Genomic DNA, 25,717 nt, shown 5'->3' with positions numbered 1-25,717 from the left:
TCCTTTAACAAAAATCCTAAAGTAGTCTTTTAAAAAAATAATTCTGAAAATCTGGCCAATAATAATACAGGACTCACAAATGTAAAGTTTTCATACGGAAGAAATACTACCCATTGAAATTGGAAAGCCTGTTCAATTTGGGGCCTGCTTTTTTTTTTTTTTTTTTTAATTGCTTTAAGAGATCAAGGATTTTAGCAAACACAAACACGTCATAAAGCGTTTTTAGATTTGCGTGAACCTACTGTGGCTTAGTGTAAATAAATCCCTAACATGATTTTTACAGATGCCTGTGAGGGTATCTTGGGGGTTTCTACACTGCCTACCCCAAACCTGACTGCAGTCAGAACAGGGCCCCACGTAGGCAAGGCTATAGCATTAATTCTCAAATGAGATTCATCTAAGCAGGAAGTGCACATCTAGTGCAGTAGTTTTAGGCCAGCCTTTTTCAGAGCCTCAGGCTCTGCCTGTCACCTTGAAGGCATCCATGTGGGTACCCTCAGGGCTTCTCTTTGCCATAAAAATAAAATGATTGCTCCCACCAATGTTTGCATCCATGGGAGAGGAGGTAGGAGAAGCAGCCCTTGTCCTGTGTGTGGGAGACCGTTGAAGGGCTCAGTGGGAATTGTCAGCAGCAGGGAGCAGAACAGATTGTGGTGAGAAGAGACATTCCACTGAGTTTCTGGGCCTTTGACTCCCTGGAACTTCCTTCTCCTCTATCCACCCTCCCTCTCCAGAAAAAAATAATAATTTAAAAATGGAATCGGTGTAATCAGTGAGGTAGCTGTATTCCAGTGAACAAGCAGTCTGCTCTTGCATCTGCATGCATGCAGCCTTGGCATTTTCTCTAGAAAAAAAAGGCCAGGCACGTTGGCTCACACCTGTAATTGCAGCACTTAGGGAGGCCGAGGTGGGCAGATCACGAGGTCAGGAGATCGAAACCATCTTGGCTAACAAGGTGAAACACCGTCTCTACTAAAAAAAAAATACAAAAAATTAGCTGTGCGTGGTGGCAGGTGCCTGTATTCCCAGCTACTCGGGAGGCTGAGGCAGGAGAATGGCTTGAACCTGGGAGGTGGAGCTTGCAGTGAGCCAAGGCACTGCACCTCCAGCCTGGGCGGCAGAGTGAGACTCCGTTTCAAAAAAAATAAAAAAAAAAAAGAGGTTCCACCTCTTGCATGAATACAGATGGAGGCCAAGACCGGCATTAACAGAGGCTGCATGTTTGCCATGGAGCTCAGGAGGGCTAATGGACATTTTACTTCTGCCTCAGACCATCACACTTTGTCCCCAGAACAAAGTCGAGAGTCCTTGGTCAATGAACGTGTGTAAATATCCTCACACTTCACTTAGTAGTAGTTCCTTTTTAGTCTCTAATAATGTGGTAAAGAAAAGAACCTAACTTTTTAAAATCTTTCCTTTTTTGGATCTAGATTGAAATTTTTGTTTTAAACACAATGGCCCTAATGCCTAAATCTAATGTTAGTAATTAATCCCTAGTGCTTTAAGGATCTTCTGTTTATAGGCAGTTATTTTATGGAGTTGGTCTATGTGAGAGGCACAAACTGCCAGGAGAGATTGAGATTTCCTTTAGCCAGGATTCTTAGTTCTGAGTGGCTCTAGTGAATAACATTAACAGTGAATCTCTGGCCGGGCGCTCATGCCTGTAATCCCAGTACTTTGGGAGGCCGAGACGGGTGGATCGCTTGAGGTCAGGAGTTCAAGACCAGCCTGGCCTGGTCATGGTGAAACCCCATCTCTACTAAAAATACAAAAATTGACTAGCTGGGCGTGGTGGCGGGCACCTGTAACGCCAGCTACTTAGAAAGCTGAGGCAGGAGAACTGCTTGAACCTGGGAGGCGGAGGTTGCAGTGAGCCCAGAGCGCACCACTGCACTCCAGCCTGGATGACGAGCAAAGCTCAGTCTCAAAAAAATAATTTTGAAAATAATGATTCTCTTAAACATTCTTAAATCCTTCTGTCTAGGTAGGAATTTTATTCATGGGAGTGTCTGGAAAAGGGACAAAGGCTATTGAGATTTTTTTAAAGCCTGGATTTGGGATGTCTGAATACAGTAATAACTCCAAAGTCATTTAAAATGCATCTTTTTTTCTACCACCGGACTGAGATTTTCGGTTTTAATTCCAAGGTTCCAGTCTTGCAAATGTGAATCAAACCCTGTTGGTCCTAACAGGGTTTCCTTTGTTGGCGGATAATTTCAAGTGCTGACAGAGACCCTTAGTTTTTTTAAATACCTGGACTTAATTGTTTAAACTGGAGTCCAGACCAAAATATCCCTGACCTCGGGGGTCTTCCTTTGGTCAGGAAGAGGGGAGGGGGCAATTGGACCCCTTTTCCCCCTGCGGCTGCAGAGTCCCATTTTCCTCTGGGGACATTTGCTTTTTCCCTTGGGAAGACCGTACGGATTCTAGTTCTTGCGGACCCTTTTACTTAACTTTGAGACCCAAGCAAGTTTCTTGGCTTGTGCCTCTTTTTTTCTCTAATGCAATGAATAAAGTCACAGCCTTCGCCCTAAAGGAGCAGAGCCGTCTGCCACGCCCCATTCCCAAGTCCTCAGGGCGAATCCGCCAAATGCGCGAGCTGGTGAGCCCGCCCCTCACAGCCGCTGGCCGGAAGCGGAAGTGCGCATTCGTCGCCTCTCCGTCTCCCAGCGCTGCCGCCTGTAGCTGAGAGAGATTGTCGTATCGGTTGTTGTCCCAGCGAGCCAGGCCCAGGTGCGCCCCGCTAGTCAGGCCGGCGGAGTGGGGAGGGAAGGGGTCGAGGGCGCCGTGCACAGTCCGGGCTGCTCCAGACTTTGCCTGCCGCTTCCCACCCAAGCCTCCGGCTATCGCTGTGTTTCTTCCTAGAGCCCCCGACTACGGCTCCTTCCGGCACCTCTGGGCTTGGGGCGGCCATTCCGGACGTTGGTCCCTGGGAGGAGGCGAGTGGGTTCACGTGGTCAGAGCGCGTTGCCGGGGCCTCTTCTCCACTTTGCGTACTCCACTTTACGTACCATACTCTTTAAACGTCTTCCCCAGTATGAGACTATTTTTCTCAAGAAAATGCCCTCGTGTGCCTCTCTTTCCGCTGTTAGAAGGCATATTTTGGGATGTGCGTTATCAATTTGCGGAGATCGTCCCTTTTTTTTCCCCTCTGTTATGGGGATGCACCCTAGTGCCTGATAGGCATTTGAGTTGTTCCATCTGAGTGGGCTTGTGCGTGTTTATTCATATTTGTGGACTTAGGTCTTCAAAGTTTGTTTTTGGAAGTCAAGTTGTTGGGTCAAAGGGTAAATGAATGTGTAATTCCTAGGTATGACCAGATCCCCGTCTATGGGACTTGTGAGCCCTCAAAAATGTATGTTTTGAGCCCTCGAAAATGTATGTTTTGTATGCAGCAAGCAGCAGACCTTAGTTTTCAGTTTACCTGTAGTTTGTTTCGGATGTTTACATATTGACATATTGTTTATGAATAAGAAGTTTATTCTCCCTTTATAATCCTATTATGACCCCACTCCTGCCCCGCAAATTTACTGCCCTGCCTAAGACCTCCGAAACATTAGAAGGAGCAATCCTTGCTGCCTTCCAGGTGTCAGAACGAAAGCTTTCAGCTTGTCACTACTTATATGTTTGCTGTATGTTTTGGATAAATTAAGGACATTCCCTTCTGTAACAGCTTTATTGACATAAGGTCATATATTTCATCTCATTTAAAGTGTATAAATCAGTGGTTTTTAGTATATTAAGAGTTGTACAACCATGACTACAATCTAACTCTAGAACATTTTCATTGCCCCAAGAGAACCCCATACTCATCAGCAATTATTCCCCCATTCCACTCCATTTCACTGGCAACCACTAAGAGATTTTGTGTTTCTGTGGATCTGCCTATTCTAGACATTTCATATAAATGGAATCATGAAATGGAAATCACAAACTATGTAGTCCTTTGCGACTAGCTGCTTTCAGTTAGCGTAATGATTTCAAGGTTATTTTGTAGCATGCATCACTGCCTGATTCTTTTTTTTTTTTTTTTTAAACGGAGTCTAGCCCTGTCGCCAGGCTGGAGTGCACTGGCACGATCTCGGCTCACTGCAACCTCTGCCTCCCGGGTTCAAGCGATTCTCCTGCCTCAGCCTCCCAAGTAGCTGGGATTACAGGCGTGCTCCGCCATGCCTGGCTAATTTTTGTATTTTTAGTAGAGACGCAGTTTCACTATGTTGGCCAGGGTGGTCTCCATCTCCTGACCTCATGATCCGCCCATCTTGGCCTCCTAAAGTGCTGGGACTACAGGTGTGAGCCGCCGTGCCCAGCCTCATTCCTTTTTTTTTTTTAATGAGACGAGGTCTTGCTCTGTCACCCAGGCTGGAGTGCAGTGGTGCCTTCGACCTTCCTAGTTCAGCCTCCCACCTCAGCCTCCTGAGTAGGTAGGACCACATGTGTGGGCCACCAAGCCCGGCTAATTTTTTAAATTTTTAGTAGAGATTGAGTCTTACTGTGTTACCAGGCTGGTCTGAACTCCTGGGTTCTTGTGGTCCACCCACTACAGCCTCCCTTAGTGCTGAGGATTACAGGCATGAGCCACCATGCCTGGCCTTCATTCCTTTCGGTTGTCAAATGATAGTCCATTGTATGGATACACCACATTTTCATTTATCCATTTATCCATTCATCAATTGATAGACATTTGGGTTGTTTCTCCTTTTTGGCTATTATGAATAATGCTGCTGTGAATATTTCTCTTGGGTATATACATACCTAGGAGTAGAATGGCTTGTTCATGAGACGAACTTTTATGTTTAATCTTCTGGTGAAATGCCAGGCTGTTTTCCAATGTGGCAGCACCACTTCACTCCCCTCCACAAAAAAACAGAATTTCTTCACATCCTCAATACTTGTCTTTTTAATTACACTCACCTTAGTGTGTGAAGTGGTATCTTAATGTGGTTTTGATTTGCATGTCCCTGGTGACTAATGATATTTAGCATCTTTTCATGTGCAGTTGACATTTTTATCTTTAGAAAAATGTTCATTCAGGTCATTTTGCCCATCTTTGAATTGTATTTTAAAAATTCAGCTGAGGCTGGGTGTAGTGGCTCACGCCTGTAATCCCACCACTTCGGGAGGCCGAGGCGGGCAGATCATGAGGTCAGGAGACGGAGACCATCGTGGCTAACACGGTGAAACCCCATCTCTACTAAAAATACAAAAACATAGCCAGGCATGGTGGCACGCATCTGTAGTCCCAGCTACTTGGGAGGCTGAGGCAGGAGAATCGCCTGAATCCGGGAGGCAGAGGTTGCAGTGAGCAGAGATCGTGCCACTGAACTCCAGCCTGGGAAACAGATCAAGACTCCGTCTCAAAAATAAATAAATAAAGAAGCTGGCTGAATTACATTCAGCCTGAAAGTTTTCAGGCTGAAAATATTTATTTTTGAAATCATTATGTGATACTGGTTTTTATCACTTTGAGTTGATCATCCTGGTTTTCTTTTGCTCTATTAATGAAGCAAATTATATTGATTGATTTTCTAATAGTAAGCATCTCTTGTATTCCTCTGGTAAACCTAACTTAATTCTGTTGTACTATTTTTCCTATTTATTGACATTTTTTATTTGGACTTATTTTCCTTAGAATATCTGAATCTATGTTGAAATTTGCCTATAATTTTGTTTACTTAAAGTGGCCTTGTCATGTTTGATATCAGTGTGCCAATCTCAGAGAACATTCTTCCTTTTATACTGTTAATCACTGTAATCCCTTTGATAAGTTAAACTGTTTTGTGAAATTAGTTTAAAAGTGACCATTTTTTTCCCTTGTAATATTGTAAACTGCTGTTAATAGAATAATCAAATGCAAACGTGACATTTTGAATCATACACAATTCTGGGGTTTGCATAAAGGCTATATTAAACCTTCTAAATACCCAACTCTTCCCTATAGAGTGGATAAGTTACCTTTACCTAATATAATGTAAACATTAGTGATGAATTACATTGAAGTGTAGTTTAAGTAACCAGAGTCTTCATAAATATGCCTAATCTCTGGAAGATTTTCATCCAGACTAGAATTCTTTCTTCTTTGAGTGGCATAACTGGTAAAGCCTTTGAGCATGGTGTTTTTTGGTGAATACCTAAATAATCCAGTTTTGTCTTCTATTTTAAAAGAATGTCTGGGCGGTGAGTTAAGCTGGGAAGACCTAGCGCCTTGCTGACAGCATCAGTCTAGATTCTTCTTTCTTTTACATGTTTTAAATTGTGGTAAATATCTAAAGCCAAATTTGCCATTTTAATCATTTTTAAATGTACAAGTCAGTGGCATTAATTGCATTCACAGTGTTACTCAACCATCACCAGCTAGTTCTTTTTATTGTAATTTCTACATAGTCAGTTTTGGTAAGTTATATTTCTGTAGGAATCAATTTATTTCCTGAAAGTTTTGAATTTGATTAAAGTTATTCATGTCTTGTTTAATCTCTGCAACATCTATAGTTGTGTTTTTCTCCCTTTTTGTTTGAAGAGTTTTGCCTGATTTTTCTCCTAGTAGCTTTCAAAGAACCAGTTTGTCGCTTGAGTGATACTGTTGTTTTCTAGTTCATCATAGTATTTTTTGCTATTCCTGCTCCAACCGCTTGAGTTAATTTTTAACTTTACTTCTTTTCTAATATAAACATATAAAGCTTATTTTTTTCCTATGGACCAGTTTAGCCACATTCTACAAGTTGTGGTACTTAGAACTAATCAATAACCATAGTATTATGTATTTTCTAATGCAATTCTTTTATAAAACCATAAGTTCTTTGGAAGTGTGATGTGTTCTGTATTCCAAGTGTGTTACTTTTTTCTATTTGCTTGAAAAATAGGAAACCACTAACAATCAACCACAGTTTTAAACTACCAAAACAGCCATTTCATATAGTTCAACGTAATCTCTTGTAATTAACTTACAACTTAATTACATTGTAATTAAGACATGTCAGAGAACGTGTCTGTATACCAAATCTTTTTCTAATTTTTTTAATTTTTAATTTTTGTGGGCATATAGTAGGTGTATATATTTAAGGGGCACTTGAGATGTTTTATATACCAAATTTTGAAAGGTTGAAGACAAGCTTTACAGTATATTTACCATACAATATGGTCAGTTTTTATAAACACTTCATATGTGCTTCAAAAGAATGTATGTATACTCAATACATTCAGTCGTGTCCCTCAGTGTGCTAGATTAAACATACTTATTGTATTGTTCAAATCTTCATATCCTTTTTTTTTTTTTTTTTTTTTTTTTTTGAGACGGAGTCTCACTCTGTCGCCCGGGCTGGAGTGCAGTGGCCGGATCTCAGCTCACTGCAAGCTCCGCCTCCCGGGTTCACGCCATTCTCCCGCCTCAGCCTCCCGAGTAGCTGGGACTACAGGCGCCCGCCACCTTGCCCGGCTAATTTTTTTTTTGTATTTTTTAGTAGAGACGGGGTTTCACTGTGTTAGCCAGGATGGTCTTGATCTCCTGACCTCGTGATCCGCCCGTCTCGTCCTCCCAAAGTGCTGGGATTACAGGCTTGAGCCACCGCGCCCGACCCATATCCTTTTTTATATGATCTATCGCTGAGCCGTGTTTGAAAGTCTTAAAGTGTTGATGATTTGTGTTATTTCTTCTTTAATTGTACTAGCTTCTGCTTTATGAGTTTTATGAGACTAGAATTTTATATCTTCTTGATTAATTGGTACTTTACATCCTCATGTCATTACCTCTGATAGTGCTTTTTGTCTTAAAATGTATGAAATTAATTTAGCAAACTTTATTTTGGTTAATATTCACCTGGTATATCTTTCTTATTTTTGAGACTCAGTTTTTTTTTTTTTTCTTTTTTATTTTTTGAGACGGAGTTTCGCTCTTGTTGCCCAGGCTGGAGTGCAATGGCGCAATCTCAGCTCCCGCAACCTCCACCTCCCAGGTTCAAGTGATTCTCCTGCCTCAGCCTCCCAAGTAGCTGGTATTAGAGGCATACACCACCAAGCCCGGCAAATTTTGTATTTTTTTTTTTTTGGTAGAGACGGGATTTCTCCATGTTGGTCAGGCTGGTCTCAAACTCCTGACCTCAGGTGATCCACTCCGCCTTGGCAAGACTCAGTTTTTATGTGTTGTTGTGGGTTTCAGTGCATCTAATGAAATAACATAGAGCTGGAGTTTATCTTAATCTACCAGGACAGTCTTTTTAAACTGCAGAATTTAGCCCATTTGTACACTTCCTGATAAAGTCAGACATTTTCTACCATCTTACTACATTGTGCTTTTCATTTGACCTATTTTTTTGTTTCATTTCCCTTATTTTTCTTACCTTTGGAATTGAGGGTTTTTTTTTTTTTAACCTAATTCCATTTTGTCTTCTAGACTGTGAGTTAAACTCACTATATCCATCCTTTGAATTTTTACCCTATTTTATCATGCGTACTTACAGTCTAAAGCTAATCAATATTGTGAGTCCCCAGTGGAAGAATACAAGGAACATACAACTCAGTCACCTCCTTCCCAATTTATATATTATTTAGTATTAGGATTGAGCTTATTTTTCCATCTCACAAATTGGATATTATTATCATTTTATATAATAAAGGTTTCTTTAATTTTATCCATTTTACCTGTGTTCATTCTGCTTAACATTCCTATCTCCTGAAGTACTTTTAATTTACTTCTGTGATGGTCTTTTTTGATGGGTACATTGTCTCAGGTCTTTATATTAAAATGCCTTTGTTTAACTTGTATATTTTTTAAGCTTTTAATCATGAAAATTTTTAATTCTCCACAGAAGTAGAATAGTACAGGTGTCTCTCGTATCCATGGGGGACTGGTTCCTGGACCCCCACAGGGCTTCCAAACTCCACAGTCACAAATTCCTTATATAAAATCGCATTTTATTTGCATATAACCTATACACATCCTCCCATAAATGCTATGTTTTCCCTCCCATTTACTTTAAGTCATCCCTAGATTACTTATAGTACCTAGTACAATAAGTGTTTTGTAAGTGGTTGGTTGGTTTTTTGTTTTTTTTTAAGAGCTGGAGTCTCATTCTGTTGCTCAGGCTGGAGTGCAGTGTTGTGATCATAGCTCACTGCAGCGTGAAACTCCTGGACTCAGGTAATCCTCCCACCTCAGCCTCCCAAGTGACTGGGACCACAGGCATGCACTACCACACCTGGATAACTTAAAATATATATATATATTTGTAGAGACAGGGTTCTGCTTTATTGCCCAGGCTAGTCTTGAACTCCTGACTTCAAGGCATCCTCCTGCCTCAGCTTCCCAAAGTGCTGGGATTACTAGTGTGAGCCACTGTGCTGGACCATAAATAGGTATGCTGTATTGTTTAAGGATTAATAGCAAGGGGGAAAGTCTGCATGTTCGGTACAGACACAAGCATTTATCTTTTTTTCCACATATTTTTGATCTGTGGTCGTGTGGCGGGCTGACTGTAAAATGAATTCTCATGTCCTTAACACCCAGCTTTGACAGTTACCAATATTTTGCTCATCTTGCATCATCTAGCCCTTAGCTGTCCAATACAGTAGCCACTAGCCTCGTGTGGCTATTGAAGTTTAAATGCTTAAAGTTTAACACTAACCTCATTTCAAGTGTTCAGTAGCTGTCCATACATGATTAGTGATTACTGTATTAGTGGTTACTGCAAATAAATATTAATGGATAATGCTGTTTTTTTCCCCCAGATTTGTTTTTAAAGCAAATTCCAGACATCCTGTCATTTCTTCAGTAAATTACTAACTGTGCATCTCTAGTTGGTTCATCACCACTACTCCATTATCCCAACTAACAAAGTCTGATGTTCCGTGATTGGCTACAGAATATCTTTTTACGTTTGGTTTGTTCAAATGAGAAGCTTAACAGGGTCCCCATTTTTTTTTTATTTTATACCCCTTAAGTTTCTGTTGTGTCTGTTCTCTTCCTCCTCCCTTTTCATTTTTTTAATCCACTGATTTATTAAAGGAATAAAGTTATTTGTTCTTAAAATGTCCCACATAATATTTGGATTTTGCTGACTGGTTTGTTTTCATTGCTTAAACTGGTTATCTTTGTATTTCCTATAAAGAGCAGCTAGATAGTTTAACTGTCTAGCATTCTAGGTTGATAAGTTATTTTTTTCTCAGCACACTGAAGACATAGTCCTGCTTTCTTCTGATGTCCATTGTTGCTGTTGAGACGTCAGCTATCAGTCTGTTTTTCCTTTTATAGGTGACGTGTGTTTTTCCCCTAGCTGCTTTGGAAATTATGGAAAAAAATCAAATACTAAGGAAGAAAAATCTATAATGAAATTAGATGTGGATTTCTTTTTATGTATTCAGCTTGGGGCTTATAATACTTCCAGTACCCAAAGGTTAGTGTCTTTCACTAATTCAAGAAAATTGCTAGGTTTTCATCTAATAGGCTTTCATCTAAGTTCTAATCTAGTAGTTAATACTGGCATTGAATTTCTCATTTCAGTGGGTTTATTTTTCATTTCTAAAAATTGGTTTTTAAACTAATTAACCATTTTAAAGTATCTTATTCCACATCCATTCAAATTTTTGTTAATTTCTTTAAGCTTCTATATTTTTTAAAGTATGTCTAAAAGGATAATATCTGAAGTGTTAGGCTTTTCCACCTGATAGCTGTGTTTTAGCTGTGTCTTACACATGGTACATTGCGTATTTGTGTTTGTTTCTTAAACTGTGCCTTCCTCAGTTTACTTAGAACTTTGCATATAAGATTTTTTCTCAAGACCTGACTTAAAGTTGATTTTCCAGAGATAGGTCCATTTGCTTGCACTAGTTGCTTGGGGACAATGCCACTTAGGACCCTCTTAAGTGAAATTATTCTCTTGAGGTTGTTTGAACTACACAAATGAATTCGGACTGAAACCTAAAAGAGAGCACTTGTGTATACAGATCCTCAAGAGAGATTTTCTTCCTGTTACACCTGACAGGTACGGTTCCTTGCTTCATGTTTTCATATGGAAATTTTACTTACTTTTTAAAAAACTTTTCACCATGGATTTTCAGTCATACCCAGGAATAGAGTGCTATGATGAAGCTACTATTTACCTACCACCCAGCTTCAATGATTGTCACCATTTTGCCATTCTTTTTTTTTTTTATCAAATGTGGTTTATTAAGACAAAAATTAGAAACAAGCTAAAGTCTTAAAATAGAAATTGACCAAATTATACTAACTCCATAAAATAGAAAAGTATGTAATATTAAGATTGATGATGATGATGTACATCTATTGACTGTCATTGAACTATATTCACGATATATATATATATATATTTATTATACTTTAAGTTCTAGGGTACGTGTGCATAACGTGCAGGTTTGTTACATATGTATACTTGTGCCATGTTGGTGGGCTGCACCCATCAAAAACGATGGTTAGATGCCACGAAGTAGTAGGTGGCAATGCCTTAACCGTATGCGTGTTGTCAGGCCCGAGGGCCTCTTCCATCCTTGTCAAGGGGAGTGCTAACCTTCTATCCTTTCATACAACACCTGCCATTCTTATTACATCTGTTTTTTTCCCTTGCTTCCTTTCATAATTCAGTTGGTTTTTTTTTTTTTTTTTTTTTTTTTGAGAGATTCTTGCTCTGTCTCCCAGGCTGGGGTGCAGTGGCATGATCTTGGCTCACTGCAACTTCTGCCTCCCAGGTTCAAGTGATTCTCCTGCCTCACCCAAGTAGCTGGGATTACAGGCACCCACCACCACACTTAGCTAATTTTTGCATTTTAGTAGAGACGGGGTTTCACCGTGTTGGTCAGGCTGGTCTTGTTTTTTTTAAAGGAGTTGACACCAGAAGCACAGGCAAGAAAGGCAAAAATAATGAAGTGAAACTACATCAGACTGTCATGTCATCTACAAACAGATAATTTTACTTATTTTCCAATGTAGATGCCTTTTGTTTTCTTGCATAATTGTTCTGGCTAGAACTTTCAGTCGTATGTTGACTGGAAGTGGCGAGGATGGGCATCTTGTTCCCAATCTTAGAGGACAAGCCTTCAATTTTTTATAATTGACTATAAGCTGTGGCTTTGTCACCTATGGCCTTTACTGTTATTGAAGTACATTCCTTCTATAACTAATTCGTTGAGGGTTTTTATCACAGAATGCTGAATTTTACTAAGTGCTTTTTCTGCATCTATTCTAATGATCATATAGTTTTTATCCTTCATTTTGTCAGTATGGCATATCACATTGATTTTGCATATCTTGAACTATCCTTGAATTTCTGGGATAAATCCCACTTGATCATGGTATATGATCCTTTTAATGTACTGTTGAATATGGTTTGCTAGTATTTTATTGAGGAGTTTTGCATCTATTTTCAGTAGGGATATTGGCTTGTAGTTTTTTGCTGTTACAGTGTTTTTTTCTGGCTTTGGTATCCGTGTAATGCTGACCTCATAAAATGAGTTTGATGAAGAGCTTGGTTGGGCTCCTCTTCGATTTTTTTGGAAAAGTTTGAGAAGGATTATTCTTTAAATGTTTGGTAGAATTCAACAGTGAAGCCACCAAGTCCTGGGCTTTTCTTTGATGGAAGATTTTTCCTCACTGATTTAATCTCTGTACTCTTATTGATCTTGTCAGGTTTTCTATTTATGATTCAGTCTTAGCAGGTTATATGTTTTTAGGAATTTATCCATTTATTCTAGATTATCCAATTTTGTGGCATATAATGTTTCATTATAGTCTCACGATCCTTTGTATTTCTGTAGTTATCAGTTGTAATGCCTTCTCTTTCATTTCTAATTTTACTTCAGTCTTGTCTATTTTAATCTTAGGTAGTCTGGCTAAAGGTTTTTGTTGGTTTATCTTTTCATACAACCAACTTTCAGTTTCATCGATCTTTTCTGTTGTCTTATATCTTTCTCATTTATTTCTGCTATGATCTTTATTATTAATTTCCTTCCTTCTACTGGCTTTGGGCTTAGTTTCTTCTTTTTTCCTTCTGCTGACTTTGGGCTTAGCTGCTGCTTTTTCTAGTAACTTGAGGTGTAACATTAAGCTATATAAGATCTTTCCTACTCACCCTTGCTCTCTTTGGTTCCCATTTACATGGAATGTCTTTTCCCATCTTTTTACTTTCAGGATACATGCATTCTTAAAGCTATAGTGAGTTTCTTGTAGGCAGCATATACCTTAGGTCTTTCTTTTTTAATCCAGTCAGCTACTATGTGTTTTGACTAGAGAATTTAATCCATTTACTTTTTTGTTTGCTTTAAGGAGATAGGATTTCTGTCACCCAGGCTGGAGTGCAGTGGCATGATCATACTCTGACCACTCCCAAGTTCAAGCGATCCTCCCACCCTAGCCCACCAAATAGCTGGAACTACAGGCAGATGCCACCACACCCAGATAATTTTTTAAAATTATTTTCTGTAGAGATGTGGTCTTGCTATGTTGCCTAGGCTGGTCTCAAACTCCTGCCTGCTCTCAAGTGATCCTCCCGCCTCAGCCTCCTGAGTACATTTATATTTAAAGTAATTATTGATAAGTACTTACTGTTGCCATTTTGTTCATTCTTTTGTGGCTGTTGTACAGATGTTTTGTTCCTTTCTTCCTCCCTTCCTCCCTTCCTTTGTGATTTGATGACTTTCTTTAGTGATATGCTTTGATTCCTTTCTCTTTTCTCCATAATATAGGTTCTTGCTTTGTGGCTGCTATGAAGCTTAAAACATCCTGTTGTTTTAATAGTCTGTTTTAAGCTGTTAACAGCTTAGCTTTGATTGCATACAATTTATACTCTTACTTCCATTTTCCACATTTTATGTTTTTGATTTCACAATTTACATCTTTCTATATTGTGTATTAACAAATTATTATAACTTTTTAATATTTTTATTTTTTAATCTTTTATACTTGAGTTAAAAGTTATTTAGATACTACTGTTACAGTATTAGGGTAATCTGGATTGAGTGTATAATTACCTTTATCCCAGTGGGTTTTATAATTTTATGTTTTCATGTTACTAAGTGTCCTTTCTTTTAAGCTGAAGAATTTGCTATTTCCTATAAATCAGCTCCATTACTCATGAAGCCCTTCATCTTTTGTTTGTCCAAGGAAGTTTTTATCTCTTCATTTCTGAAGGCCATTTTTGGCAGATAAAACATTCTTGGTTGGTAGTACAGTCATGCACTGCATAAAGACATTTTGGTCAGTGATGGATACATATGTGACAGTGGTCTCATAACATAATGGTGCTAAAAAAATTCCAATCACCTAGTGACATAGCCAATGTAACACTGTAAAGCACATTACTCACATGTCGTGGTTTAATCCTGCACTGTCAGTCATGTAACAGTAGTACATATGATTATGTACAGTACAGATTATGTGCAGTACATAATAATGGATAATAGTAATAAGTGACCACATTACTGGTTTATATTATTTTTATACTATTTATGTTATTTTAGAGTGTATTCCTTCTACTTACTAAAAAAGAAGAGTTAACTCAAAAACAGCCTCAAGCAGAGGCTTCAGAAGAGATTCCAGAAGGCGTTGTCACCATAGATGTCAGCTCCATGCGTGTTATTGCCCCTGAATACCTTAAATGGGACACAATAGAAGGTGTAAGACAGTGATATTCATGATCCTAACCCTATGTAGGCCTAGATTAATGCATATGTGTCTTCGTTTACAACAAAAAAGTTTAAAAAGTAAAATTGGGCAGGCAAACTGGGCCTTGAAGGTAGGCTACTGAGTTAAGAAGACAGAGTCCTGGAAGATTTGCAGCAGATTTTGATGACTTCACATATACAGCTAAGTGTACTAAATGTTGTTCTGGAATGTCACCCTTTTATTATGAAATGCAAATATGCTCACCTTTATGGTCCTTACAAGTTACTCATTATTATTGTAAGTAATTTAGGGATATTAACTCAGCCCAACCCTATGAAGTCTGTCCTATTCTAACAATGAGGAAAGTGAGGTGCGATATAAGATACTCCAAACTCATCTTGAAGATTTCTTATTCTATACCAGACTCAGCTATTTCCCCAGTAAGTCCTGGTTTCTGTCATGGGTGAATGGTATTCAGAGAGAGTTTTGCACTTTAGAGGCTCATTCCTCCTGAGCTGTTAGCAGTCATAAGCCTTTTTAGTGGTTCAGGCTAGAAAAAAGTCCAATAAGAAAAAATGAAAAATGCATACTATATTTCTAATTTGAGGATATACTGTGTTCTTGGATAAGGAGACAAATTGTAACTAAACTCTACGTGTGTGTATACCCTTTAGTATGAAGAAGCTTCCAAGCCTTCTAGTGTTGAGTATCTAGCAGGCCTAGACTCTAATGGCTTCTATTTTCTCCTCTAGCTCTGCCTGCTTAGGACTCTGCCCAGCCAGGAAGGAAACCTACAGGAGGAAGAATGGCTGCAAGGTGGCTGACAGCCTGGTCACAGGTACACAAGAAATTTCTTGATTTCCAAAAGCACACTGCCATTCCTGAAAAGAACACATCTCTTGCCCCTGACCTGAAGCTTCACAGCCCAATCTGAGCTGGCTTCATCTTCCGCAGTTCCCAGGCTGCTTCATGTGGAAGAGGGAATCCCTGGGAAAGGCTTGTGTTCCCACATTTGTTAACTTTCTCCAGATATTCTTCCATATTTTTGAGTATGAATTCTATGCTTTAGTGAGTGCTGTAAACGAAGACTTTTACTAGGAAAACTGTTTATCATTTCTCAAGTATTTCTTGCATTCCTACAGTATACCCTATCTATACTGGATCTGAATAAGACCAAGAGAGTCCTTACAGCCTCACTGTGCAAAGATCAAGCCAATCATATTTTAGAAAAGCTGTTTTGACCATGACCCTGAATGAAATGGCCCAGGGAGTAGGATTTAAAGAGAGTTCTGAGAAGTCAGCTTTAAGGCAAATGAATAGAAGGCCTCTGATGTATGTCTGAGTTTCCAGTGCCCTGGGTCTTCTCTCCAGTCCTGTGAGCCTCACCCACCTTTCTCCTGGTATATTGTCAAAAATGGTCATCGGCTGAGCCAGAATATGTATGTGATGTTTTAGAACTCCGTGACCTTCCAGGAAGTGGCAGTGGACTTTTCCCAGGAGGAGTGGGCATTGCTGGACCCTGCTCAAAAAAATCTATACAAAGATGTGATGCTGGAGAACTTTAGGAACCTGGCCTCAGTGGGTAAGGCTGGCCTCATTCCTTCATTTGTTTATGTAGTAAATAGTTCTTAAGCGCATATTGTATTCCAGAATCTGTGAAAAAAACGGCAATACAGTGGTTAACCGCAAAACAAATGGTCCCTGCCCTTGAGGGGGCAGTCCAGTGGCTTCCCATGAAAATGCACTGATTTCATTTTCTCTGTCACTAATAGCTTTAGGTAATTTGTGATCTGTCTCTGATCTTGTGTATAGGTTTCAAGGGTCACTTCCGTATAGGGCATGGACTATGCTTTTTGGTCTTTGTGAAAGAGCGAACTCGGCTCTGATTGTTTTGCTGTTCCTAAAGCTGCACTTGACTATTTTAGCAGTCCTTTAATTAAAGTCAAAGTATGGCAGTCAGTTTTGTGGAATATTTAATTCTCACACATTTCTCCCACATCCTCTCTTTCTGCACGAGCAGGGTATCAGCTCTGCAGACACAGTCTGATCTCCAAGGTGGATCAAGAAGAGCTGAAGACAGATGAAAGAGGAATTCTACAAGGTGACTGTGCAGGTGAGCCCTGAGCAGAACAGAGTACGGCCTTGGCCATTGAGGGTTGGTACATTTGGGAATGTCACTCAGTGCAGGAAAAGAAATCTGAGGCCATTACATGAGCTTCCTTCCTGTTTCACCATCTGTCCAATCATTCATGTGTTAATTTGGTCTCCGAGAAAAGTTTTAATCCCTCTTTAAATGTAACATTTCCATGAATGCCTTTTGTTTAGTTCTCCCTATTTTCCAGATACTGTCTTATTTCCCAACCTCCACAATCCTTTCCAGCTAAAATACCTCCCATTTCTACTGCTTGTTCCTATCACTGGTGAATCACTGGTTGTGTCTTCTCTCTCACATTTCTCTACTTGCAAGATACTATTTGAAAACAAATCTATAGGGTCTTGCTCCCTTTTTCTTTCATCCCAACCTTTTCTCCCAATAATTATAAAAATTTTCCTGTGCTATTTCAGACTGGGAAATTCGACTTAAATCAAAAGATGTAATTGCTATGCAGAACATTCCTGGGGGAAAAACATCCAATGGCATAAACATGGTAAGACTTAACTCGGAATTATTCCTGGTCTTTGTAGAAGTCATCTGGGAATTTCAGTGAGTTAAAACATCAGCACCCAAAGCAGGCGTAAGAGTTCAGGCACCAAGCTATCTCAGGAGAGAGTTTGATTTTCATGAAATTGGAGAAATCTGTAAACCTAAGTTAACGCTTGCTGGCTCACAGAGAATAACCACAAGTAAACATTTACTTAAATATGATTTTAATGTTAAGTATTTAGTACATAATTCATTCTTCACTCAGTATTAGAAAAACTATATTAAAGAAGCCCTTTGCTGGGAAGGAATAGAGCCTTGGACAGAGGACTGGGCTTATTCAACTTGAAAAAGCTAATAGGGCAAAAGTCATATGCACATACTGAAAATGGTAAACATGTCAGTTATGATCATGTGCTTCCTATCTATATATGGCAGAATCCTCATGGAAGAGAATTCCTGTGAATAAGGTGAAAGTGAAAAAGCCTTTAGTCACCACTTACTCCCTTTTCAATAGGCAGAAAATCAACCTGGTAAGAACTCCCTGGAGTGTAACCATTGTGGGAAATTCAGAAAGAACACTCTCTTTATTTGTACAAGATACTGCAAGGGAGAGAAATGCTATAAATATACAGAGTATGGCAAAGTCTTCAACCATCCCTCAAGTCTTATGAGTCATGTGAGCATTCACATTGGAGAGAACATTCTTGAATTTACTGAGTGTGGAAAAGCTTTCAATCAAGAGTCATCCCTTGGGAAACACTTAAGAACTCCCACAAGAGAGAATTGTCATGAGTATGATCAATGTGATACGTCCTTCAGCCTACACTCTTCCTGCTCACTACATGAGCAAATACCTACTGGAGAGAAAGGCAATGAATGCAGTGACTATGGCACCCTTCAGAACTGTGTCAGAACTCACACTGGAAAGAGGTCCTATGAATGCAGTGACTGCGGGAAAGCCTTCATTTTTCGGTCTTCCCTTAAGAAACACATGAGATCTCATACTGGAGAGAAGCCTTATGAGTGTGATCACTGTGGAAAATCCTTTAGCCAGAGCTCTCATCTGAATGTGCACAAAAGAACTCACACTGGAGAGAAACCCTATGACTGTAAAGAATGTGGGAAGGCTTTCACTGTTCCTTCATCCCTTCAGAAACATGTGAGAACCCACACTGGAGAGAAACCATATGAATGCAGTGACTGTGGAAAAGCCTTCATTGATCAGTCATCCCTTAAGAAACACATACGCTCTCACACTGGAGAGAAGCCTTATGAGTGTAACCAGTGTGGAAAATCCTTTAGCACAAGCTCTTACCTTATTGTGCACAAGAGAACTCACACTGGTGAGAAAACCTATGAGTGTAAAGAATGTGGGAAGGCCTTTAGGAATTCCTCTTGCCTGAGGGTACACGTGAGAACTCACACTGGAGAGAAGCCTTATAAATGTATTCAGTGTGAAAAAGCCTTTAGCACAAGCACTAACCTTATAATGCACAAGCGAATCCACACTGGCCAGGAACTCCATGAATGAGATGATGACAGGAAAGTGTTTGTTGCCCCTCATGCCTCCTTTCTCACTTTAGAACATACATTGCAGAGAAGCCCTGTTATGGCCACATGGAAACAGCCTTCTGGCCCAACTCTGGATGGCTGTTACACTGGGACAAACCTTATGTTATAGCGCTGATTGTTTTTATCCGTATTTCATTCTTATATGTGTCACAACTTACTAAGTATATTATGTAGATCTTATAGTTATCTTTTCAGTTTAATTCCATTGTGAACAGAATACATGGTCTTCAATTTGTAGATTCTTTGTGATACAGATTTGAACATAATTAATTGCTGGACACTGATGTACTGAGGCAGACAGAACTAGTTGCTGTCTCAATACTCATTCCTCCCTTGTTAAAGTAATAAAATTTACTATTTAGTTCAAGCTGGCAATGTGGACAGTTTTCACCCAGCTTTCCTTACAGCTGTGAGTGGCCAAATATGTCCACATCCCTAGCCCATGCAAAGTAGGCAGAAGTCACTGGATACAGCTTCTGAGGAAGCTCATGGAAATGGGAATATCTCATCTGGTATTTTTTTCTTAACTATTTGCCCTCTGTCTTATCCCTTATTTCCTAGAAAATATATACACCAAGAGGAGGACAAAGGATACTAAATGAAACAACAGGGGAGATACAATATTATCTGGTTGCACCAATCCTGTATTGCTTATCTCTGGGTTTTGTATTACAAGAGAAAAATTAACTGCCACGTGGTTTAAACCACTCTTGTGGGAAGTTCCTCTTTCAGCTGATTTCAGTCCCAACTGTTACATCTAATATTATGGTCAAGTTTTAGGACTCTTTCAAGTACGGTTGAAAATTTGTGTTTTCTAAGGCAGAAGGATCACTTAAGCCTACGAGCTTGAAATCAGCCTAGGTGACACAGACCCCATCTCTACCAAAAAAAGAATAATTAGCTGGGTGCAGGCTCCACACCTGTAGCCTCAGCTACTCTGGAGGGCAGAGGCAGGAGGATCATTAGAGCCCAGAAGTTGAGGATGCAATAAGCCGTGTTTGCACCATTGTACTCCAGCCTGGAAAACAGTGAGACCCCAACTCTTAAACAAAAAAGGTCGTATATTTACAAACTTTGTCTTCTGATCTCTATAATCGAGAGTGGTATTGTGTCCGGAATTGGTGGGTTCTTGGTCTCACTGACTTCAAGAATGAAGCCACGGACCCTCGCAGTGAGTGTTACAGTTCTTAAAGATGGTGTGTCCGCAGTTTCCTCCTCCTGGTGGGTTCGTGGTCTTGCTGGCTTCAGGAGTGAAGCTGCAGACCTTCACAGTGAGTGTTGCAGCTCTTAAGGGTGGCACGTCTGGAGATGTTCATTCTTCCTGGTGGGTTCGTGGTCTCGCTGGCTTCAGGAGTGAAGCTGCATACCTTCAAGGTGAGTGTTGCAGCTCATAAAGGTGGCATGGACCCAAAGAGTGAGTGGCAGCAAGATTTATTGCAAAGAGTGAAAGAACAAAGCTTCCAGTGTGGAAGGGGACCCAAGTGGGTTGCCGCTGGCTGGCTCAGGCAGCCTGCTTTTATTCCCTTATCTGACCCCACCCACATCCTGCTAATTGGTCCACTTTACAGAGAGCTGATTGGACTGTTTTCACAGGGTGCTCATTGGTATGTTTACAATCCCTGAGCTAGACACAACAGTGTTGATTGGTGTATTTACAATCCTTTAGCTAGATATAAAAGTTCTTCAAGTCCCCACTAGACTCAGGAGCCTAGCTGGCTTCACTTAGTGGATCCCGCGCTGGGGCTGCAGGTGGAGCTGCCTGCCAGTCCTGTGCTATGCACCCATACTCCTCAGCCCCTGGGCAGTTGATGGGACTGAGCACCGTGGAGCAGGGGTCAGCATTTGTCGGGGAGGCTTGGGCTGCTCAGGAGCCCACCATAGAGTGGTTGGGGCATGGGGGGCTGCAGGTCCTGAGCCCTGCCCCACGGGGAGACAGCTTAGGCCCAGCTGGCTGGCACTGCTGGGGAACTGGGCACACCCACCACAGCTGCTGGCCTGGGTGATAAGCCCCTCACTGCCCCGGGCCGGCGGCACCAGCTGGCCACTCCAAGTGTGGGGCCTGCCGAGCCCGTGCCTGCGGGCACTCGCACTGGCCTGTGAGTGCTGCACACAGCCCTGGTTCCCACCCACGCCTCTCCCTCCACACCTTCCCACAAGCAGAGGGAGCTGGCTCAGCCCAGAGAGAGGCTCCCACAGTGCAGTGGCGGGCTGAAGGGCTCCTCAAGCACCGCAAGAGTGGACGCCGAGGCCGAATAGGCACTGAGAGTGAGGGCCGCTGGCACATTGTCACCTCTCAGTATGTTAAAACGTCATACTATAACCATGGTTTTTCTAATTTTTTTGTTTTTGAGACATAGTCTCACTGTGTTGCCCAGGCTGGAGTGCAGTGGTGTGATCTCAGCTCACTGCAACCTCGATGCCTTCCAAGTTCAAGTGATTTCTCGTGTCTCATCCTCCCAAGTAGCTGGGATTACAGGCACATGCTACCACGCCTGGGTATCTTTTTGTATTTTTAGTAGAGGCAAGGTTTCACCATGTTTACCAGGTTGGTTTCAAACTCCTGATCTCAAGTGATCACCTGCCTTGGCCTCCCAGAGTGCTGGGATTACAAGTGTGAGCCACTGCACCCAGCCAAATTGTTTTTTTAAAAATCAGTCTTTTTAGGCCAGTGCAGTGGTGCATGTCTGGAATCCCAGCACTTTGGGAGTGCAAGGCAGGCAGATCACTTGCACTTACCAGTTCAGGCCCAGCCAATGAGTCGAAACTCCATCTCTAAAAAAATACACACACACACACAAATTAGCCAGGTATAGTAGTGTGCTACTCAGCAGGCTGAGGTTGAGAGGATCACCTCAGCCCAGGAGGCAGAGGTAGCAGTAAGCTGAGATCATACCACTGCATTTCTGCCTGGGCCACAGCGAGACTGTCTCAGGAAAAAATAAAAATCTGTTTCTCATTTTTTGGGGGGCATTACAATTGGGTATAAATGGGCTTACTCATTTTATGTTTCTGGCAAATTGTCCTATTATTCTTATCTAGTACCCATAGTTTTCCCGTAATAATTTTCATTAATTTACTTGATATAAATGTGAGCTACTGACTTAGAAATGCCATTTTCTCAAACTGTAAGGACAACCAGGAGCAACTTTTTCTCAGCATTACATCAGTTACACTGTTGCTTACAATAACATCCACCAGGTATGCTCATCTTTTCATTCCACAATTTGTCCTCTCTATTGAAGCCTTTATGAGTTCTTTCTTAAGACATAGGTGAATAAGATGTTTGGGAATAGATGTTTGGGAATAGACCCAAACATTCAGGCTAACCTTACCTGAAGTTTCTAGGGGTTCAGTTATCTGGAGCTTGCCAAGATATTCCCTCTAAAGTGAAAGGAAAATTGCTGTAATTTGTGCTACTAACAACAAATAGCACAATGCTTAGTAAGCTTTTTTGGTTTCTGGAGGCACTATATTGACACATTTGACCCATCTGCAGATGACTATATTAGTGAAGTTTCTACCTTACAGAAAAGAAGCAATATGACAACACTTCGAAAATTTGGAGAAACAACACATTATGGGCCGGGCATGGTGGCTCACACCTGTAATCCCAGCACTTTGGGAGGCCGAGGTGGGTGGATCACCTGAGCTGACCAACATGGAGAAAACCTGCCTCTACCAAAAATAAAAAATTAGCTGGGGATGGTGGCACATGCCTCTAGTCCCAGCTACTTGGGAGGCTGAGGCAGGAGAATCACTTGAACCCGGGAGGCAGAGGTTGCAGTGAGTCGAGATTGCACCACTGCACTCCAGCCTGGGCAACGAGCGAAACTCCATTTCAAAAAAAAAGAACAACAACACATTCTGGCAATGTATGAGGGCAGGATAACAAACTCAGACAAGGACAGAATGAAACCTGAAAACCTTCAAAAACAGTTTACAAGATAGAAACTTTTTGTTTTGAGATGGAGTGTTGGTATGTTACCAGGCTAGAGTGCAGTGGCGCTGCCTCTTGGGTTCAAGTAATTCTCCTGCCTCAGCCTCCAAGTAGCTGGGACTACAGGCATGCACCACCACACCCAGCTAGTTAGAGATGGGGTTTCACCACGTTGGCCAGGATGGTCTCGATCTCTTGACCTCATGATCTGCCTGCCTCAGCCTCCCAAAGTGCTGAGATTAAAAGTGTGAGCCACCATGTCCGGCTGAAACTGGGTATTTTTTAAAAAGAAACCATCGTATCAAATTTAAATTTACCCAGAAATGCAAAGTTGGTTATACATTGGAAAAAATCAATAAATACAATTCACTTTTAAAGTAGGCTTATTACTCATTCACTCATACTAATAATTACTAGGCACCTAAAATGAATGAGGCAGTGTTCAAAGCATTTAACACATTATTGAAAAAATAGGATTATCTCAGTAAATATAGAAAAAGCCATAAAGAGGTATTACTGAGAAAAATCTTTCAAAATATAAACACTATATAAAAATGCAAAAGTAAACAATGGTGGAAAACGAGTTTAAAATCAGGAAGGTAATGGTATCCACTATTAAAAACACTACTTAGTATTTTACTGGAATCTTAAGTGAGGCAGGCTAATGATATTTAAAAACCTAAGGACCAGAAAAGTAGAAGTAAATGTCTTTATAATATTACCTAAATGGAAAATTTCAAAGGATCTATATATAAATTATTAGAATTAATGAAAATGTTTAGTATCTTAAGGTAAACTTGCAACTTATACTCAGGAATAGAAATAATAAAATTTAGAGGTTGATACCACTTAATGATAGCAACAGTAGTATAACATACGGAAGAATAAATTTAAAATTTACCAAAATTGTTTGGAAGACAGTATTGAAAACAATAAAGATGACCTAAACAAATTTCATAGGCCAAATTCTGAAAAGACTCAGTTCTCCCAAACTGATTGATTCCAAAAGTTCCAAAGTTACACAGCTCCACTTCCAGATTGGCTGTAGACATTTACAGGAACTCACATGAATAAATAGTGAATTAACATCTTCAAAGACCCTGGAAATCTGTGGACAATAAAAGGAGTGAGAGAATTAAATGCCAGAGGATGAGCTCCTCCTAGAAGAGTAGAAATCAGTGGCTGGTTTCTTCCCTGAAGGCATTTTCCTGGTCTAGGAGCAGATTGGTGGCGAGCCAGGCCTGCCACAGGCAGAGGAACTTTACTGGAATAGGGTGGGGGAGGGATTATGGTCACAAGGCTAGTGTGACACTGTAATATAAAACGGACTGTCTCTAGCCGGGCGAGGTGGCGGGCGCCTGTAGTCCCAGCTACTCGGGAGGCTGAGGCAGGAGAATGGCGTGAACCCGGGAGGCGGAGCTTGCAGTGAGCCGAGATCCGGCCACTGCACTCCAGCCTGGGCGGCAGAGCCAGACTCCGTCTCAAAAAAAAAAAAAAAAAACGGACTGTCTCTACCAGTGCTGCATATCCCTATGATGATTTGCTGAGTGTAGCAATACCTGGTGTTGGGCACTAACCAGGAAAAAAAATAGATATCCCTGTTGTCTTGCAATGCTTAGATGCCACAGTCCTGCTAGAGGAAGTGGTCTGAAACAGTCACAGGAAAGATCTTACTCAAGATGTTTGAAACCAGAAGTGAACCAAAATTAATTTTTTTCACATCTCAACCTCTGATTGGATCAAAGTTGAGGAGATTCTCATCTGAACTGCTTGACAGAGGAAACGGAGTGACTTCTATATGAAAATATTTTTTCGATTTCTGCTGTTCTTTTAAACATAATATCCACATACAATTTAAAACATCACATGATGTGCAGAGCAGGAGGACAATGTTACCAATCATGAAGAGCAAATGCTCCAACAGAAATAGATCCATAGATGATATGAGAAGTTAGAATTAGCAGACAAGGACTTTAGAAATGTTATAGAACCAATAGGTTTGTTATGTCTGCTGTGTAGTAGCAGACCAATTACACAGGGATTAAGCAGAGTTTAATTACCACAGGGCGCCAAGTAAGGAGATAAGAGGAGACAAATCTATACCCCCAAGAAGTTCCAGGCTGGAGTTTTAAAGGGGATCAGGGAGGGTGAAGGACTGGAGAATTAGGGTTGTTGATGGTCAGAGCAAGCAGGATGAAGTCATCAGGATGTGGAAACTGGATTCTTTGGTAAGTCAGCTTGTGGGGCGCCTCAGACCAGCTGAGTCAATGGGGTCCTTCAGACTAGCTGACATGGTAGGTTTATCAGCATGTAAAAAGTGTGAAAGAATATCTCAAAGGAAAAACTTAATGTTTTATAATGGTTAAGGGGAAGTATGATCTTGTAACAGGGTGATACGGTTTGCCTGTGTCCCCACACAGATCTCACCTTGAATTGTAATCCCACCTGTCATGGGAAGGACCCAGTGGGAGGTAATTGAATCATGGGGGTGGCTCTTTCCCATGCTGTTCTCATGATATAAGTCTCATGAGAACATATGATTTTATAAAACGGCGGTTCCCCTGCACACGCTCTCTTGCTTGTCACCATGTAAAGTATCCCTTTGCTCTTCATCTTGGGCCATGATTGTGAGGCCTCCCCAGCCATGAGGGTCTGTGAGTCCGTTAAACCTCTTTCCTTTATAAATTACCTAGTCTCAGGGATGTCCTTATTAGCAGCATGAGAACAGACTAATACACAGGGTCTACATGATTCTAGGACAGTAGGCACCAGTGAACTATGAAGGAGGAGGTCAGAGATTAAACTTGATTAATGTTGAATGTGCTATAAGCTTGGTTTTTCATTTATCCCCCTCCCTTCTTTCCTGATTAATTTTATAAAGTTTATAGGAGCAGTTTCAGAATTGTCCCTATAAGTTATCACAGATACATTAAATAAAAAATTTCAAATGGATGAAAAT

General features: G+C 40.7%; 2 protein-coding genes and 1 non-coding gene across 4 annotated transcripts in view; 2 read left to right on the top strand and 1 right to left on the bottom strand.

Moving 5' to 3' along the window:
* Positions 1-15,443, top strand: part of LOC117076706 (zinc finger protein 559) — a 39,998-nt gene extending 24,555 nt beyond the window's left edge. The window contains exon 5 of the mRNA XM_033200505.1: positions 15,358-15,443. Coding sequence (XP_033056396.1) covers positions 15,358-15,429 — 72 coding nt within the window. The 3' untranslated portion in view covers positions 15,430-15,443. The remainder of the gene's footprint in view (positions 1-15,357) is intronic.
* LOC117077078 lies at positions 11,410-11,538 on the bottom strand. The gene has a single exon (XR_004434664.1). It is a non-coding gene; the product is annotated as a U6atac minor spliceosomal RNA (small nuclear RNA).
* Positions 15,352-24,746, top strand: LOC117076707 (zinc finger protein 177). 2 transcript variants are annotated; one of them, XR_004434450.1, is made up of 6 exons: positions 15,352-15,443; positions 16,061-16,187; positions 16,626-16,718; positions 17,171-17,253; positions 17,764-18,923; positions 24,736-24,746. XR_004434450.1 is itself a non-coding variant. In XM_033200506.1 (5 exons), exons 1-5 carry the CDS (start codon positions 15,411-15,413, stop codon positions 18,778-18,780), a joined length of 1,353 nt encoding a protein of 450 aa, XP_033056397.1. In that variant the 5' UTR covers positions 15,352-15,410; the 3' UTR covers positions 18,781-19,190. The 2 variants fall into 2 exon arrangements, 1 of the variants encoding a protein (XP_033056397.1); XM_033200506.1 differs by lacking the exon at positions 24,736-24,746 and having other exon boundaries at positions 17,764-19,190.
* The last annotated feature ends 971 nt before the right edge of the window (positions 24,747-25,717 follow it).

The sequence above is a fragment of the Trachypithecus francoisi genome, unplaced genomic scaffold, assembly GCF_009764315.1.
Source record: "Trachypithecus francoisi isolate TF-2019V2 unplaced genomic scaffold, Tfra_2.0 Lachesis_group5, whole genome shotgun sequence".
In the NCBI taxonomy this organism is placed as follows: domain Eukaryota; kingdom Metazoa; phylum Chordata; class Mammalia; order Primates; family Cercopithecidae; genus Trachypithecus; species Trachypithecus francoisi.
The sequence above is the reverse complement of the archived record's forward strand: the minus strand, read 5'-3'. Positions and strand labels throughout refer to the sequence as shown.